General features: G+C 46.8%; 1 protein-coding gene across 1 annotated transcript in view; it reads right to left on the reverse strand.

The window, feature by feature from the left end:
• Positions 1 to 20,153, reverse strand: part of MYO16 (myosin XVI) — a 350,065-nt gene that overhangs the window by 60,089 nt on the left and 269,823 nt on the right. Inside the window, exons 29-31 of the mRNA XM_064492981.1 lie at positions 9,160 to 9,256; positions 5,418 to 5,664; positions 3,266 to 3,537 (exon numbers count right to left, since the gene is read on the reverse strand). Of these exons, the coding sequence (XP_064349051.1) occupies positions 3,266 to 3,537; positions 5,418 to 5,664; positions 9,160 to 9,256 (616 nt within the window). The remainder of the gene's footprint in view (positions 1 to 3,265; positions 3,538 to 5,417; positions 5,665 to 9,159; positions 9,257 to 20,153) is intronic.

Here is a 20,153-nt window from a genome sequence, read left to right on the forward strand (position 1 = left end):
AAACACAGTTTATATACATAAGTACAAGAATGGGTTAGCCGTGTGGCTTAATTTGGAAATACTGTTAGCTTCCTTTTTTTTTTTTTCACTGTCTTGTTTATATATTTATTCTAGAATAGCATTTGGACCACAGTAGGCACTTAATAAATACTTATTAAGAACAAATAAATAAATGTTAGAGAAATATATTTCTTGTACTGCTTTCATGAAAATAGAATTCGCTTCTCATCAATCAATCAAAACGAGCACAATTTGGCAAGATCCAAAGTGTAACCCTTCATGTTTGCTGACTTATTTTTCACAGAAGCCCCTTTATATTTTCATCTAACACCTGAAATATGACAGAAATGAGGTTCTCCTTGAACGCTGCCCTGAGAGCGTGTCGCTGGATGTAACAGGAGAACGTGACTGTCTGTTTCACAATCTGTCCATTCAACACGTATGGATTCAGTGTATTCCACGAGCCTGGCCTCTCCCCGAGGGCCTCGGAGACCAGGGGGAAGAAAAATGGCCACACGGATTATGACAGAAGCGGAGTGACAGCATGGAGAAGAGAGCGCCAAGGAGCACAGGGAGGCTGCACAGCGATGAAAAAATATGGATTCCTCCTCTGCTGTTATGTCTAAGGGCTGGGCTTCTGGAGCGTGAAGGAGGGTGAGTGAGGAGGTCACGCGGCCAGGGTTCAGTGTTGGAGCCTACAGCTGCCCAAGAGAAACGTGACCATCCAGTCGTCGCCGTGCTGGGGAGAAGGCCAGCACGCTGGATTTAAAGACTCGACTTTCTAGAAAAGCTCCCAGCTCGGAGCTCCCTGGCAAAGAAAAAGTGAAGTGGGGACCCTGGTCTTCCTTTCCTTGTCTCCGTTTGCAAAGAGCAACCCCAGACTTTTAAAAATCAAGCTTTCAAATAGTTGGCTCCAGCTTGTTAACAGTTTGCAAACAAGTGTTAAAATTTACCGGCCCATAAAACTGGTTCCAGCTTTTCAGGCACAAAGATAGTGAAAAAAACCCAAGCCCTCCGGCCCGCCTTGTTTTACGACTCCGTGTTTATTGGATGAAAACCTGAGGGAGAGGCACGTGTGGAGGGCTGGACTGCAATGCACCCCGACCACGGGCTCCTCCAAGACTCTCGGCCTTCATTCTCCGCGGATCTCTTTTCACCTGACAACCTTCTGAATGGATCAGCAGTTTTGCTTGTGAAGGAAAAGGTCTTGAACTCTACTGGTGGTTCTTGTTCTTGTGAACAGTGTTCACAGAGCATTTTTATCAATGAACAGAGTTCCTCCCTAACTTTTGCAGAAGAAGGATAATTGTGGGACATGTTACTAGGCGCAGAAAAAAAAAAAAAAAAAACAAAAAACAAAACTCAGCATTGCCCTGGTGATAGAAATAAGAATTTGAAATCAGTGCTGTCTGCTAGAACTTTCTGGCAGGATGGGAAATTCCACACCTGCAGCTGTTGAGTACTTGGAACTAAGGACTGAGGCACTAAATTTTAAATTTTATTAAATTTTAATTATTTTAAATTTAAATGGCACAGGTGGTTAGTTGCGACTTTCTGGACACCTTCAGCAGGAAGGTGGGACCAGAGCCGCTGCTGACGACCTGCTTATTGAAATCCAAGGCACTGCTGATCTGAATTTAAGTCTGATTCCTAAGCTACAAAAACTAGCCGGCGCACCTGCTCCATCCCATCAATCAGGTGAATTTTTATCCTTAAAGGCCCATTTAAAGCACATGCCCAAATGCAGGAGTTTGCCCGCAGCTGCAGGAGGTGCATGGGTGGCTGCAGGGAAAGCAGGATGAGGAGGAAGGACAAACATAGCAGATGCTAAAAAAGGAACCCACAGCAGCCTCTGAAGTGTGAGGTCCCCTGGGGCAAGGCTGGTTGGGAGACACCCAGAGCATCTCAGAGCCACATGGGAGCTGAAATGAGGTTCTGAGAACCTGCAATTTATATAGAAGTCTTGCAAGTCTAATGGTCACATCACGTATTGTAAACAGCAGCCTTAGGAGCTCAGCGCCTTCTCGCAGTAGCTGGATTCTCAGAGTTCTACACCTGTGGCCTTTCTTGCTTCCTCTTTGTAACCACTTTTCCCCCCTGTCATTTGCTTTTATATAGATTTTTATCTCCTGTGGTTCTGGAGTGACTTTTTTAAACTGAGGGGTTGTTTTGTTTTGTTTTGGGGCTGCACATGAGAGAACTCAACTTTATACTCAATATTTTCTCTCCTTTCACACCTATGTGACACATTGGCACCTGAATTTCTCCGAAATCTCAACTCTAGGACAGGTGAACATTCCCTGTGCACACAAACTGAAAGCAATTTTAGACTTTCTGGATATTTTGAGTCCTCCTTATCCAAATCTAGGGTTTATTTGGTGTTCAGGTTTGGGTGGCCTCCATCTTCCATACAGTGCAACTTTCGATCTTTTTTTTGTATTGTTTTTTTTCCATTTCTCATGCCATCTTGAGTCTTTATTTCACATTTTCCCATCTCATCAGGCTTAGCCTTTGAGATGTGGTTCTTCCTTCCCCAATATGCCCCCCAGTCTCCTGTTTCTCCCCATCTTTTTGAGATATGCACTGTAAATCCACTGCACTGGTCCGCAAGTACTACTGGTGGAAACGGGACCAGCCTGCTTTCTCAGGGAGTGTGCACAACCCGCGTGGACTCCGAGTCCCTCCTGGTTTGTGGAGTCCTTTGGGAGAACGGGAGAAAGGCGTGTTTCTGTGGACAGCCCTCGCTTTCTGCCCAAGCTGCCATCACTGTGCACCTGAAGACTGCCTCCAGACGATTTCTCTAACGTCATGTTCCCCTTTTGTCGTTGTCCTTGTTACCAGCGATGCTAAAACACACACACTTGTACTCTTCTCCCCAAAGAGATGAATTTCTTCTACCTCTCCACCTAAGCATTACCATAACACTTTCTGAATGATTCTGGTTTGAGGCTCCTCATTCAATGCTGAAGTTGGGATGAGAGTTAAAGAAATGATATATAAGTAGCTTTTCCCTAAGAGGCTTAGAGATTTGAATAAATATTATTTATATTTAACGATTAAAGGGCCCCTGGCAAGCCGACAATGGATTTAATTCTATTAAAAATATATTAGGGCAACATGACTGCCACGGGCACTCCAAGACCGGAAGAAAGTCAAGCATCTGCGACTGAGTAGGGTGGACCCCTCCCTGCGGTGGGGGGGGAGAGGGCGGACCCCTCCCTCGGAGGGTGGACCCCTCTCTCCCTCCCTCCCTCCCAAGGCTAACCTTCACCTGCCGAGTCGCTGGCTGCAGCCCACAGGCAGGCGCTCACAGCCTCATAGGAGGCGCTCAGCCGCGTGGTGGGGTCCCTCTTTGGCTTGGGCGGAGGCTGTTTCCGTGGTGACGGGAGGCCACTGCTGTCATCGAGGCCAAACACCGAGTGCAGAGACGGAGACCGGGTGGACGCGCCAGCCAGGGACTGGACCAGACTGTCCACCACCATGGGGACGGGGACGGAGCTGCAGTGGAAGTGCCTGGGTCCACCCTTGTCTTCAGCTCTGGAGGAGGGTAGGAAGCAGACACACAGGGCCCCACCAGAGAGACCCAGATGCATTATTCAGACGGTAACAATGAACCAGTTCAAGCAGACATAATCAAGGCTTTTTGGTAAAGAGCTTCCTGCAGCGGCTGGAGGAGGCCTGCTGGTCACGGCACACCCACCGGGGAAAGCCGCCCCGCCCTTCCAGCCCTGCTTCAGGATAAACACGCCCGCGGGACGCTCATCATGAGCACTTAAAAAACATCTCACACAAGCGCAGACGTCTCAAGGAGGGCCACGTGTGCTCTCAGGCATGGGCTGAAGGAATTGTTCACACTCTGATTATTAAGCAAATCAAAATGCCAGAATTTCGATCTGAATGATAATTCCTGGGAAATCCATCTTAACAGAGAGTTACTGATGCGTCAGATGCTGGAGGCCGTCACTGCTTCCCCTTGCAGAGGAGGACACACTTTACTTGAAACTATCAGAGACTCACATTCTCCCTGTCTCTCTGTCTCTCTTTTCCTTGCCACCTAAATTCCATCAGCAATTATTTAATTATGCGCAGAGTTATTATTTTTCTTCTGTTACCCCACCTGGTTGCCCCGTGCCCAGGGAACTGCGGGTGTTCAATAAGTAAATAGGCAGATGCCTCTTCACTTAATTTTGTATCAGGCAAATGAATACATAATGAAACTGAGAAATTGGGGTGGCTGGTTAGCTCCAGCAGAGAGGATAATAAATATTATTCTGGAAGTCATATCAAATTAATAGTTATCTGGTTTAAAAAAATTCCTCTGGCTTCACATGTCAATGTGATCATGTGCCAAGGAGATGCCAATGTGCTCTTTTACAAGCAGTCTCTGAGCGTTTGTTTTTGTAATTACATCTCTGTGCAGCAGGGCACCAGCAGGGCTGGGATCCACTGTGAGGCCGAGTCAGACGCCCGTGTAGAAAATGAACTAGCTGAAGATGAAAGCGTGGCACTCAGTGGATAATTTGTTTTCCCTGTAATGTTTAATTACAGTTTTCCGTACAAAGGGAATTTTTTCAGTATTTAATCACTGAGATATTTGAAGCTAATTAGTGAGAGACATCACCATTTCCGCTTTAATAAAAAATCCTTTGACACAGGCGGTCAAGGCGAAGGGGAACTGTTTTCCGGGAGAAACCACTAGACTTTACCAAGTTCCTAGGGAAAAACAAACATCTCCCTGACAGCAAATTAGGGCAGAAAGCACCCAGGTCCTTGGCCTCCCGGGGAGGGCTGTCAATCATGGGTGTCACGGAGAGGCAAGAGCGCTGAAGCAGAGAGGGGCCTGGTGGGCCCCACGTGTCTATTCCAATGTCAGCATCCGTGAACTTCAAAATAACACCTTCTCCAAAGTGCTCCTCCTTGGCAAAGATGTGAGCCTCTCCCCAGGAAAACGCAGCGCATGCCACTGTTGCCTGATTTCACCACGCTCACGGTTTTGGCGTGGCGTCTCCACTCTGGGGAACTTCAGATTTTCAGAAGTTCCTGTGAGTCAGCCTTATATCCATGACACTTGCATAAAGATGGAGAACCCAGCTGTATATTTTCACTAAGACAGAAATATTAGATGCCTTAAAACTGTGCTTGAGATGGTAAGAGAGGCAAGCATTGTAGGGGAAGCAGTTATTCTATGTGATTAACTAGCACACAGAGCATCTATTTCATGGAAGGAAGGCCCAGGAAAAGCATCCTTTCAGATGTCAGGGGGTCTCACCTAACACACCGTGATTGCACACAGGCCTGTTCCTCTCAGTGCCAGCACATCTGATGAACTCTGGGTCAAGGGCTAGTTCCTTCGGCATCTTCCAGCTCCACGGGACCTGCTACAGGGGTGGCTGCAGGCGCACACAGTCTGGCCTTACCTCTTAGCTCCTCCACCTTGCGTGGTCCTGGCCTCCGCCTTCTCTTCGTGGAAGGTCGCGTTCACTTCGCGCCGCAGCCGGTCGTTTTCGCGGGCGATGTCCGAGGCGTTCTGAACCACCAGGGCGTCGTAGGTCTTCAGCCCCATGTCCTCTGTGACCTGTAGGAAGCTCCTGATGGACGTGACCTCCTGCTGTGTGATGCTCCTTTTCTGATGCAGATGCCGGCGTGCTAAAAACCCTCTTATAACTTTGGCAAAAGAACACAATCACGGGTCAGTCAGACGTGAGAAGCAGAAGCAAGAAACCCAGAGGGAAAGCAACAGAAGTCACTGATACATTCATGTCCGGGCAGCTATGAAATAAAGCGTATTGAACCCAGACTAGGACTTGACTGAAACACTCTAATCTTGTGTTAAAAAGAGATACCTAAATTCAGTGATGATAACACTAGAGGCAAAAGTCCTCACCCCGGATGAGATGGTGCAGGTAATATTATAATAATACCACATTTCTTGTGGTAACACAGGCCGGACATTGACGGACTGCATTCAGATCAGTGGGAAAGAACAAAGTCCAAACCCAGAGAATTCTGGGTGGAGCTCCGACCAGACCCTTTGGGGATGTACTGATCACACTTTGTTCTAACAGATTCTAACAGAAACGTCTGAGGCTCACGAAGCAGGCTTTGCAGACGCTACACACGTATTATTAGCAAGCCTGTGTGCTGCACCTCAGAAACGGACACATTGTAACTGACTATATACTTCAATTGAAAAAAGACTGTGACTCAACTCCTAGAAAGACTAACACTGCCTTTAGGACCCCAGGAAGAGATTGTGTAGAAATACGGGGCATCCTTCCTGCTTTCCGGGGAAGCAGGGCCAGAAGGCCATGTACGCACTGGGGGAAACAGGTAAATGAAGACACTCTGAAAGCACTGATATGTCAGTAACAGGTGTTAAGACTTGAAAATTAAAATCACGCCCACCACTTAAAGACACTGCCATGAACTCTAGTCCATCTTGTTGGGCACAAACTCAATGATCATTAACGTTCCAGTGTCTCCATTTTGTGCCCAAAGGAAGAGAAGCTTAGTGAGGCTAAGAAAACAACTCCAGGTAAACACAACCGGCAGAGGCTAGAGGTGGATTCAAATTTCTGTCCTGATGAGACCAAACTCTGCTGACCGGCCGTGTAGCTGCAGTCTGTAGCTTTCAGGGAGCAGAGCTCAACAGGGAGGTCGCAGGCGAGCACATTTGGGATCAGTATGAAGAAGAACTTCCTAACAGTGAGCACAGGTTGTAAATGCATCAAGCATCTCCCGGGAAAGAGAGTCAGCTCTCAGCCCCTGGGCACACTCAAGAAGCAGGACGACGACCCCTGCTCAGGGAGGCCGTGACAGGTGCCGGGGGAGGAGTTCCGGTTCGGGCCACTTGATGCTAGGACGCATCCCTTGTAAGTTTCTAACAGTGGAAGGAGTTGTTTGGATTAAGGGACGAGCTATAGCTGCAGGGAAAAGCACTTCATTCACATCTGGAGGGGACATCCCTGTAAAACGTTAAGTGCTTTCAAATATTCCCTGGCTATGGGACGGCAACTGCGCGCGTATCTGCATGTCTAGGATATTCAGACGCCTTTCCTTGATCGGGATGTGGAAAGCTGTACAACTTTCTATACTTATGTCTTCAGAGGCAAATAATAAGCAGACATCTAAAACGCACAATGCATTTTTTTTCTCAGACGGCAATACTAAATGTTTAGTTCCTTCGAAATGTGGTTGTATCAACTGTGAAAACAGCCGTGCTGAACTAATCTAAAAGAGAAAATAATTAAACAGTCAAAGGTACCATCAGACTTTCAGGAATACAAAATGCGGAATAAAATGCAGAAATGTTAACCAGGTGACAGGCACACCGAGGGAGAGAACTCAAATTGGCCTGCTCACTTGCTCGTTCTTCTTACATTAAAAAGACAAACTGAGACACTGACTTTCGGAAAATGAAGGTGAGGGTACATTCAAGACGTTTAATCTCTTGGAATAAAGGGAAGATTAACGTGGACCCGCCAGGCTTCTGACTTCCAACTACAGCCGGACCTTCACTGGCTCCGTGTTTACCCAGGAATCCACTGTCCTGCGTCTGACTTGGTTTTCCCACACTTCATGCTACCAGTCTTCAAAAAGCCTTTAAAGTTGTTATACCAGTTGCTAAAACGTGGTATCTTTTATAAGAGATAATACAGATACATTTGCCGCACATAGATAATTGATACTTGTTCTTTCTGATAATTTCACGGAGGATGGAATGAATGCATTACAGTCAGAGGGGAACTTCTGTTAGGAATAATTTGAAGTTGAAATGATTAAATTTAAGATGGAAAGTTACAGCTGTCTTCCACCCAATATTGACAAAGAAAAAATGAGAACTCTAGAAAAACTGGAAATGACTCCAGATGATATAAATTCTGAGGAAATTTCAAACTAGCCCCAAGTACTGAAGCAACGGCTCCAAGAAATGTAAAAATAAAAATCAATAATTAACGCTTTGCATTGAAGAGCCTGTAATTTAAAAAAATGCTTTGATAGCCATTATTTCATTGATGCAATGGGAAGTTACGGTTTTTATCTTGATGCCATTTTTTTCAAAAAGCATTCTTGATTTTTATCATTAGAGGTGAAGATGGAACCAGAGTCCTGCTCACTTCCTGTCTTTCAGGTCCGTAGGGCACAGCGATTTAATATTTGTAACCCACTACGAGAGAAATCTCTGGTGGGCACCCCTGAGGGAAGACAGGGCACATACACATCCTTCACGCAGGAGGATTTCCAGGGGAATCTGACACCCGCCCTGTGTGCGTGTAACGCAGGGTCCGGGGGAACTCTCAGCTGACCCCGTGGCCGAGGGGCCGAGCGCTGGTCTTGTCAGCGGTCCCACTTGCAGCCTGAGGTGTGTTTTATGGGAGGCACAGTTATGATTTTTAAAATGTACTCATTTTCGATGGTCACTTGGGTTTCAATAAAAAAAAAATTCTACATGGACTCCCTCAAAGTTAAAATGAAATAGATACTGTCTGCTATCAAAGATAACAGCCCAAACATTATCACCCCTTCACGAAGGAAAAACAAAGGCAAGGATTTTCCCAAGGCACACGCAGAATGACAGTGAGGAGGTCTGGCTGCTTGGGGTGGCAGTCCTCCAACTCGAGTGGACCCGGGGGCCGGCTCTACAGCAGCACCTGAGGACCACGTGGTTTTGCTGTTGGTTGGTTTTGGTTTTTCCCTCACTGTGGGTTGAAAGGCACACTCCTCTTGTCCTGTGCTTCTTGAAGGATCAACAGGCATGAATATTTTCAAGGTGAGGGATGCATAAATTAAAAGATATGTGTATCCCCTCTTCCAAATCATGACTTAGGTGAAAATTTGATACAGAATTGCAGACGGAATGACATCCAAACAAAGCAGGAGCCGAGCCTGCACACTGATTTAGAGAGGCAAATAGCAAACTTAGCCATAAAGCTCCCTAAAGTCCTAAATTTATTTATTTGCCGGAACGTAGTGTCTAACCTTAACCTTAACCCTAACTCTAACCCTAGCTAACCCCCGGGTTAGGGACAGATGGACACAGTGCTGGGTCAGGGTCCACTATAACGCAGCCATCACGAGCATTTAAACTCAGGGGTGCACTAAATGATTTTGTATTTCACACCTCAACAAAGTTCAGAAACGTTAGTGTGGAGTTGTTACCTTTCTGGCAGGTGATAATTTTTCTCTGCAGCTGCAGGCACAAGTCATTTAGCTGGTTGGCATGCCAGTGTTTCAGAAACACTTTGCGAACTCCGATCTAGAATGCAAACAGCAGGAAAACATTTAACAGCATGAAGATGCCTAAATAATGATGGGGAAATAATCAGGCAAGAGAATCTTCCAGAAGAAGATTAGAAGAAACAAAGCTAACAAAATTAATTCCAGTACATCATCCTTATTTTTTTTAACACTATTACATTTAATTAAAATCCCAAAGGTTTTGTTCCTAATAAGTATGTTTGCTGTGCATACACGGTCACTAATGGTTGCAAATACCCAGACGCTGCAGCTATGGTTGTACCGTGCAGTGCAAGAGACAAACACTGGCCCTGACCCTTTGTGGGAAGAGTCAACCGTTCCTGTGAGTGAATTCCCAAACTCCAGGGCTAAACCCCGTCTTGCCTTTCACAATCCTTTTCTTTCTTTGACTCAAAGCAGGGAGGCTGAGTCTATGAAAAGGAAACGCGAACACACAAAAAGACCAAAACCAAAACCAACACAACTTAAAGCTGACACACAGAATCATTGCAATTGTGTTTTCCACTACACCATGTATATTATATGTCAAAAGCTTACGCATCTGCAACTACAGAAGCTCAGCATAGAAGTGGAAAGTCTCAACAGTCGCCCCCGAGCAGTCGTCCCCCAAATGCCTGCATACCCGGGGGCTGTACGATGAATATTCTCATCTAGGATTTTAAAAAGGGAATTTCAGCATGTACCAAATCACTTTTTACTAAAAGCTCCGGTGCTGGGCAAGCCCGTCCAAATGTGCTATTGATACAGACAGCTGCCAAAGAAACTTCTCAAAAACATGTGACAACAAGCCACGTCCGTGCATCGTGAAAATAGGTTTCTTGTGCGTCACACCCATTTTCCAGGAATTCACAGGAGCGCAGCAGGTGTGAGGCACGCCCTTCGCAGAGATGCTCACAGCCTCTGGGGGTGGGGGGTGGGTGCAGACGCAAGTAACTGCAGGAGAGCCTGGGACTGTGACCGAGGGACGCCATGGAAGTCAGAGGCGAGGTTCTGTTAGATGAGGAGCAGACTGTCCGGGCAAACCTCGTGGTGCATTCACAGTCCTCCCCTCGGCGCTCGCGACAAACATCCTGAAGAGTGGAGGACGACTAGCACATGTGTCCCCAGGCGTGGGCTGCAGGACAGCCTGTGTCAGCATCACAGGGACATGTAAAGCGGGCCCGGACGCACACACCGTGAGGTGCCGGGACGGCCCATCGCTCAGACTTGCCTTCAGAGCGCTTGGCCAGAGATGGTTTGTGAGGCTCTTTGTAGGGAAACTGAGTTTACTCCAAGCATAGCTTGTCATGCCTCACCCTTCCATCTAGTTCTCCCCATAGCCATGATCTGTTGTCTTACTGAAACACACTTTTGCATGAGATCGGAATTTTGTGTCCTGGCAGCCAGGCTAGTTGGCTGGATGGACTGAGCGCGCTCTCGACCGCTCTCCTGTTCGGGGGGCTGGCTGACCACATGTGCTTCTTCATTTCCTTTTCTTTCAGTCGGTTGAAATCCGAGACAGTCGCTGGAGTGGGTGGCCACAGAGAATTGTTACTTTTTCCCCATTGTATTGCCATTCTCTCTTCCTAGTTATTTTCCACAATTCATTTCTTTTTTCTTCCCATCTGCTGACTTCCTTTGGCAGCCAACTGGAAGAACAGTTGGTCCTGTCTGTGTGCACCGCGGAGCAGATCTGAGACAGGTGCTGGGGAGGAGGGAGTGTGTCATCTTTCTGTTCATTGTCGACTCACTGCAGGAACCCGAATCCCAAAAGCGAAATCCATGCAAACTTGGGTTCCAAAATGAAACTCCAGAAGACTTTTGGGCACCAAAGCTACAGGATGAGGAGAATCAGCAGTGACCACTGGGAGAGCTGATACAGGGCAGGGCACGCCCCAGGGATGAGACCACCGGCATGGAGACAGGAGAACTGGGTTCTAATCCTACCCCCTTCATTCAACAGAGACCCTTGGCAGGAAGACTGCAGGACGGGATGACTAAGATCTCTTCTAGTGACGTTTCTAACAACCATCCAAAACCCAAAGTAGGTTTATCTTGAGAGTTGTGCTAGATCTGGGGATACGGAAGAGGTCCTCCCTCTCAAAGAGCTCCTCGTTTACTGGGGAGGGTCAGCAGTGAGCAGACCCAGCAGGAGCGCATGCTCGGGGTGATGCCAGAGCCACGCCCACGGGCCCTCGGAGAGGGAGTGCTCACCAGGATGGGCCAGAACTCACTGAGATGCACACTGTCTAAGCTGGTCAGTCTTGAAGGACAATCAGGAATTTTCCAGGCATGGTGGGAGATAAACGTGGGAAAGAAAAACTAGGCAAGGAGCAGAAAACAACAAAGTCTCTTGATGTACAGCCGTGTGCAGAGCGACGAGGGAAGAGACTGCAGGTCCGAGTAGTGGCCACATCGTGAAGAATATTCCAGGAAACATGTGGGCATTTTCCTGCGAACAACATGTACACACTGGAAGATTTAAAGAGGATCCTATCTACATTTAATAAAAATAATTTTGAAATTGTATTTGAAATTTATAAAGTTCCTGCTGAAATGTGGCTGGAGAATGGGCTGCTGGGCTTGGCCTCATGGGGCGGACACTGTAACGCAACGAACGACTTAGGTTTGGAAGAGTCTACGGCTGTCGCTAATCCGTTAGCTGACTGCTGTCGACCCTTCACCCACTTCCAGGAGTGGAGTTTTGATACCCATTCCTCTGCCTCCAGACGGGTTTGGATGACCTTCACTTGTATTTCCAGAGCACCCTGTAAATGATTCTTTATTTCTCTTATTGTGCCATGCCGTGCATTTGCCATTACACATGTATATTTATATCTCCTGAAGATTATGAGGACATATTCTGGAACTTCATAAGTGGTAGGACTGTGGGGAAGGTGGATTCAGATTAGAAACAGATGATGAGGAATTGTGAAGTCCTGGTATGAGATGAGTCATAGCGACAGATGATCATGTCGTCAAGGATGGAAATATGGTGCGATGGACAATGAAGACAGAAGCCAGACCCTGAGGTCATTCAGCGAGCTGGGGGTGAGTCATGGAAGTCGACAGGCCATAGACTAAGTGACGGGAGGAAGGAGAGAAAGAACCATGGGACAGGAGGCTGGGGAGCGATGACTCAGCCGACCCCTCCCCTGCACTCACACAAGGAGAATGAGTGAAAGAGAAGCCCTGTAATAGAGTATTTTCAGGGAACAGCCAGTTTTCAGTTTACAGATGGGCACTCACTCGGAAGGGGAGTAAATATGGATGAAATGGGTTTTTCTCCCCAAACATTAGAGACTTCATAGTAGCCGACAGTGGCAGTTAAGAGGGGGTCTGAGTGTTTCACATGCGATCTGTGAGTCAGGCCAGACTCCGAGGGAGGAAAAAGGCGTTCTTGCCGGCGACTTTCCGGGGTACTTATGCCCATGAAAATTCTCCCTCCCGCAGTAGAACCAAGGGCTTTGTAAGTGAGGGGGGCTTCTGGGCTTCTGAGTCGCAGGAGGTGGGGGGGGACGCTGAATCCACGCTGCAAGTGTCCTGCGGAGACACAGCTGCAGACTTCGAGGCAGCGGCCGGGTGCTGTGCCCGTATTCACAGCCAGGGGGTTTTAACAGACTCTTCACTCAGCTACTCGGGTCGACTTCACAGTTTTCAGCAGGCTCGCTCATCCATCCATTCATTCATTTTTAATTTTTACTGTTTACCGTATGACTTCTTGGTAGACGACCTATATTCGGAGATGCTCGCTAGAAATTTGAGCACTTGTTTGGCTTTGCCGGCCTTTTAGAGATGCCATGGTTGCCGTCAACACTTCTTCTGTCCTTAAAGAATGAAATTAGCCATTTAGCAGTATTTCAGATTCCTTCCTCAGAAACCATTCTGAGTAATACATTTCAGTCCCCTGCTCTCACCGACGGTAAAGATTAGTGGGACATAAACCTAGGAACCTATCTTTACCAGGAAAACCCGGACAAGATCACATGAACTCTAACTTTCCAGGGATTTACGTTGTCTATTAGTGACACTGACTAGGAGTCTAATTTTGTGTATGTAATGAATTCACGTACAGTTACTCTGTAGTCAGTGCTGTAAATCAAATCCAACAATTAAGGCTCACCTGCCTGAGACCAAACGTTCAGATCACCAACAGTCTTGATCTGGGTTGCATTCTCTTACAAAAACACGTTCTCACAGCCAGACAAGGAGAGGCTGACACGTCCTCCCTCCCCGTGCCCTCCCTGACGCAGAGTGTTCATATCTGAGATTAAAACGTGACTGTCATCCTGACTCCTGTGAAAGTAAACCATCTGTGAATTAGAGTCAGCGCTATTTTTATTAGAAAACAATTAGTTTTTTTTCTTTTTGAAGTGACAGATTTTTAAAGATTAAGCAAAATTGTCATTGATGACTTCGTAAGTTTCAGTTCCTGTTTTCCAGTTTTCAGGGATTTTTTTTAAGAGGTGTAGGCTGTGGGAGCACAAACAAGGGCTGGATGGACCGTTGCCATGGGGCGGGGTGGCCTGGAGGCTGAACTGGAGAGACAGCGAGGGCCCCTGGGGGTCCTCCGCCTCCAACTCCTCACCGATTGCTTCCAATCACAGAGATGCAGACGGAGGAGGAGGGCAGGGACCCACGCTTCCTGTTTCCAGGGCAGGGGGTGCGCATCACTGGCCTCACCTTTTCAGGGACACCCACCACGTGACCACCCCTGGCTGTTTGGGGGATCGTGGGCAAAATTACCTTCAGAGTGATCTTTCTGAACATCAATCTCATTATGTTACTTTCATGCTTAAAATTACTTAATAGCAGGTCATGATTTTCAGGATAACACTCAGATTCTTTTGAAATGTTACTAGACTTCCTATCACACGAGCCTTCTTCAGTACATTCCAGTTTATCTGTTCTCAAACTGAATCATATTTCTTACTGTTCCAAAATGGGAACTTGCTTTTCCCACCTCCAGCCTAACACAGACTGTTTATTTTTCCTTCATACCTTTCTCTAAATCATCTACTAGATAAGCTCCTGTTCATCCTCCAAAACACAGATTGCTTCGCGAGCCCTCAGTCTAGCGTGTATCTTATAATATTAAATTCATTAAAACAGCTTATCTATGTCACTAATAGACCATGAGATATCTCCAGAATACCACTGAATTCCTGGTTTTGTCATTATTGGTCCACCTGTCTGAACGTTCAGCTTGACTGTGAAATACCTGTAGGCTAGGATAATGTTGGAAAAATATAAAGGTCATAATTTGCACATATCTTAATATGTGAAAGAAAGCAGACGGAATGATAAAATGGGGAAAGCAGAATTTCAAAGAAAGTGATTTGAGTGGACACTAGCTGTAATGTGAACTCAGATATGTGAGTTTTAATTTATTTCAAAGACTTGATCTTTAAAAAGTTAAATCTATTGAAACTATATGGCTTCATTCGTTTTATAGAAACGCACCTAGTACTGTTCAAGAAACAAAGATGTTAAATTCCGTATTTCTGGTGCCATCACAGTCTGGTGTAGGATCATTGCAAACCCAAATCTAGCGCTTACCTCGTCCCCTAATTCTTTACCTGCTCGCTGACTCACCTTGCATACAGCCTCCAGTTTGTCAATGTTCCAGAACCTTCACTGATTCTGTACTGCCTGTAAGCTCAAAAGCATGCTTCTGGGTTTAGTGTCCACAGCCCTCCATAATATGCTCTTTCCTCACCTCGGAAGAGCTAACACTTTTTACTCCTCTAAAAGAGGTGCCGTTGACCCTTATCCCGCCCCCCAACCCCTCCTCCCTGAGAGCAGACAACCCATGTGAGACCTGTGCAGTCGAGGTCCCGGGCCCACAGCTCCTGACGCACAGAGCTCTCACTGATGATGCCGCCGCAGCCGCCACTGTTGTCAGCTGTCCTGCTTTGTGTCTGGGTCTCTAGTTACTGCGTGGATTTCATTAATGATACTTTATTAATTATATTTTAATGAGAAACAGTTTATGGGGAATGCTTATATTTTTCCTGCAACATGCTTTCTCTTTGTTATTACAGATAAAAAAATTAATCTTTAAAAAGTTTAATGTCCCTTGCTCTAAAAACATTAGCACTATTCAAATAGATATGTCCTGTTTAAAGCCAAGATACATAATATCATAACTGCATTAAAAGTAGTCAGCTTCTTTCACTGCAGTATTAGAATTTCAAACAAGATGCCCTGGTACCTCTTAAAGTGCCCTGCCAGTGTCAGTCTATTCGGTTTCTAAAATAGCTTTATTGACAATGATAAGAACAACACACACTTTCATGTGTTTTGATGTCTGTGTCACTCTCCCATCAGACTTGTTTTTCTTCCTGCTGATCTGAGATGTCACTGTGCTCCTTTAAAACATAGTTCTTTCGCTTTCATCATGCAACATACTTTCTGTATCTCCCAGGTAATCCCTTCCAAACAGAAATAGCCCCCCAAACCCCAGCATGTCCACATGCTCTCTGTGAGCCGTCCTTCACACATTCCTGGTTGCTCATCATTTCACATAGTGCTTACGTGCATTGTATCTCATCTCCTTCCTGGTTTTCTGGCTTCACATTAATTCAACCACCTTCCTTACTATCTGTCTGTCCTACCCATTTATTCACTTATCATCCATCCATTCATCCCTTCATCCATCCACCCATCCGTCCCTCCCTCCATCCATCTCTCCATCCCTCCCTCTGTCCACTCTTCCATCCATCCACCCACCTATCCAACCATCCATCCTTCTATCCATCCATCCATCCCTCCCTCCATCCATCCATCCATCCTTCTGTCCATCCATCCCTTCATCCCTCCCTCCATGCATTCATCCATCCATCCCTCCATCCCTCCATCCACCCATCTATACACTCCTCTATCCCTCCATCCCTCCATTCATAAATCAAACATTTGCCAAGGGCCTTCCTAATACCAACCTCTGTGCCAAGCTCTAGGACCACAGGGATGAATAGAACATGGTCTATCCTTTCAGGAATCTCAGTTAAACAACCATTTTAACTAAAATCGATCTTTTCCAGATTTAATTCACATATTTCCCCCATTTGCATCTTTGATTCCTGAAGTTTCCACAGAAGACCACTATTTTGTCTATTTCTGTTTATTACTAATATTTTGATATTTTACATTTTCATGGTAGAAATGTTCTAATGTTCAGTCTGGCTCTGAATGTACTTTTAAACATCCTCAAATGATACATTTGTACTAAAACACAAGTTCTTTTCTCTTTGTTATAAATAGACTATTCTTGAAGTTTAGCTTCAGCACAGAAAAGATAATTACAGCCACACGCATCTAGCAGAGCGCTGTATCTTCTGGTATTTGAAGAAGGTGGTTTGGTTCGAATTACATATAATTACAGGTTAAGGAAAATTAATTACTCTCACCTAGAATGGTCTGACCTCTACAGCAAGCAGTGAGGAATAAAACTACTATTTTGAGCGTAGCAGTGAATTACTCACTATGGGAGCCTGCGTGTTACTTCATTACGGGAATCCTATCAGTGTGGTCAAGAACGCTTAAAAGAGAAAGCCCCTGTCTTCCTCGCAGAGCGACCCACTGTGAGAAGCAGCCAAAGCCAAACCCTAACGAGGCCGACTGGCCCCGAAAGCTCAGAGGACGCCGCACGGGGTAAGCTACCACCTTCATGCACGAAGCGCCTTTAGTCTGTCTTTCTAACAAAACGGCCTCAGTGGTGTGGACGGCAGTCACCTGCCGCACGGAACGTGTGTGACGCGTGAGCAGCAGCAGAGGCGGCGCCGCGCCCCCGGGCTGGGGGCGCGCTGACTCGGGAGCCCCCCGGCCCGCGCGGCCCTCGGCGCCTGCTGCCCCGGGAAGGGGAAGGCCCCCAGCCCTCCGCCCGGGCATCTGGTCTTACGTGGCTCATCCTTAAGAGTGCGTGTAGATATTTAAAAAAATTACCTCGCTTTCCTAATTCCCCAAACACTTGCTCCGTGGCGTGTCCGCGGCTGCCGTGCGCCCCGCCGCGCTAATCCGCGCTCACCTCCCCGGGGGCCAGGCCCCTCCCCGCTCGGAGCGTCCCACGCGCCCTCGGTGCGCCGGGCTGCCTCTCGTGAGGGAGGCCCGGAGCGCGCCCCGGGCTCAGCTAGCCGGCTGGCCTACCGGGGACCGCACCCTCCACGCCAGCAACGCCGGGTCAGCGGCCGGACGGGCCGAGCGGGAGGGTCCCGGCCACCCCCTCTCGGCCCCAGCGGCCCCTGCCCTGCCCGCGCTGCTCCCCCCCACCTGGGTTACTACTCCGTTAGGTTCGCTGCCTGGCTTCCCGGCTCTGGTCTTGTGTTCCAACAGTACATTTTTTCATGTTTCAAGCATAAATCAGATCACGTTGACACCCTCCTGACACCCTACTGATGGCTCCACGTTGAACTTGAAGTATAACACTGCGCTTTGCTTGCACACGTCCCTCTGAGCACCCATCTCAGCCGGAAGACTCTGCCCAGAGAGTGAAGTTGGTTCCTGATGTGCTTTAAAAAGCCTCTTAGCAACAGGGTTCGTGGCACATGACTGTGAGGGCTTGCTGAGTGAGGACACGAAGACTAGATCGGTGTAGGAGAGGTGGAGCTGGATTCGGCATGGACGTGGCCGCCACCCTCCTAGTGGCTGTTGAGAGGCCAGGTTGTCCAGGAAGACTGTTCACTGAAGGGCCACCAGCCACTGTAACAGCTAAGAATTTTTTTGTCTCCCAGGACTTTTCTCTGACTTATTTCTCTCCCTGGGTGGAGGAGGGTGACACTGAGATAACAAAGGTCGAGGAACACTGCCCTATGGCGTCTTCTCTCCCCTTCTCACCGGTGCCCAGGGCTCCACCATCCTGCCCCCCTCAGCTCTCCCTGGCCGCCTCCCCCTTGGGTCTGGCACTCCCTGCTCCCACCCGAACCCTGCATCCTGCCCCATCATGTCACTGGCTCCTTCTTGCCCTCAGAGCTCAGCCAGAGCCTGTTGGGTTTGGAGACACCCGTTATGATCACTGCCACCTGAACTAGGGACACTGTGATTGGCCATCACGGGGTCTGCGGTGGTTCCCTCCAGGTGAGGGATTACAGGACCCCAACCTGTAACTATCTGTTTACTGCTTATGGCCCACCCACACCCCCACCCCCTGACTAGACCTAAGCCCTGTGCTGGGGGACACACCGTTCTTCCTTAACGTCACCTTACAACTGCCTCGTGTGACTTCAGGACAAAAACGGGGCTCAGTACACGTTTATTGACTTGCTCAATCAACAGACCTGGAATCGGAGGAAGGCAGACCGATTTCTAAGGCATGAAAATTGGATTAAGAGTAGGCAGTTTTCACGTCACAATTGTTGAGTGCCAGATACTACACTTGGCCTTTTGTTCAATGAAGCTGAGAGGGAAAACACAAAATTGCTTTAAAAAAGAAACCATCACACGTATCAGCAGGACTTGACTGTGGGTCCCTAAGGAACGTGTGATAACAGCTGGGAAGTCGGTTCATTCATTCATTCAACAAACACTGGTTGAGTGTCTATTATGACCCAGACCCAGGGGAAGTAAGAGTGAAACACACACACGTGTGTGACAATATATAAGAAAAAAAGAGAAGTCCTGTTTGTCCTCAATAAAATTCACGGTGAAAGGGAAAGAGGCATACTTTCCAAGAATCAAACATCTGAAATGTTCTTTTTAAAAACTGAGTGAGCATTTGGAGTACTACTGTCTCTAAGTAGTTCAATTATGGGTGATCTATATTTTCTTCTTTAATTTTCTCTATTTTTCAAGTTTCTTATGAAGATGGAGTGCTTTTATCACAAAGATTATTCATACATCTGTGTGTATATATGTCTTTAGTACAAGAGAAAAAAGGAAATAAATATAAGTATATATGTAGCAATTCCTGGATATCATGCCCACAGTACCAAGAGATACTCTCAGATTGCTGATTTTTATTATTTTCAACATTAATAATGCCAGAGAAAGAGGAGGAGTATGAGAAAAGGAGTAATTTCACAGACTCTTTTCTAGCTTGCGCCTTCCAGTTGATTTATGAAGTGCTCCTTGAGTAATAAAACAAAGCCTATAAGCCATTAATTTATTGTTCTAATAAGCACCAACGGCCCTAATACAATTGTCTTGTCCTGGAAAATGTACAGAAAGTGGCGGGTGCTTCAAACTTTAACAGTTTCTTGCTCTTACTTTTATTATCTTTGCCCTACTGGACTATTTTAGATTAATGAAATAATAAATCCTTCATCCAACTGAGTTTATTTAATGTTATGGTAAAATCCTGATCTTGCAATTCTCCGCACTGGAGGAGTGAATCCTTCAAAGACCGGCAACAAAATCGAATTGAAAATGGCATTAGAGGATGATGATGAAGAAAATAATTATTGCAATTACTTTTTGTGAATGAATAAACATAAACAGGAAAAATAAATTTCATTAAATTTGGACTTTGCCTTTTGTTTTTTCTCTCAGGGTCTATCTCCCTTTCTCTCTCTCTCTCTCTCTCTCTCTCTCTCACACACACACACACACACACACACACACACACACACACACACACACACACACGGTACTCAGCATCATACCCCTATCCCGTGGGTAGCTGAGATACAGTTAAAGCTCTAATTTCATTTCTCACTTCCTGCCTGTAGCATCCTGGATGAGTCACCGGAAGCCTTCCTGCATCTGACTCCCCATCCTTGCAGTGTTAAAGGATACGTGACTCTTGCTAAGGTTATCATCTAAACATCTCCTTCCAGGAGGTCCTGGAACAGGGGTCATGAACACCTGCTTCGAGTTGCCCAAGGACACTCTTCTTTGTCCACAAAGCTGCCCCTGCCCCACAGTTCTAGAAACCTGTCTGGAAAGACAGTGAACCATTCCGCTGTGAAAGCCTTCCTGGGTGG

Source organism: Camelus dromedarius, chromosome 13, assembly GCF_036321535.1.
Source record: "Camelus dromedarius isolate mCamDro1 chromosome 13, mCamDro1.pat, whole genome shotgun sequence".
NCBI classification, from domain to species: domain Eukaryota; kingdom Metazoa; phylum Chordata; class Mammalia; order Artiodactyla; family Camelidae; genus Camelus; species Camelus dromedarius.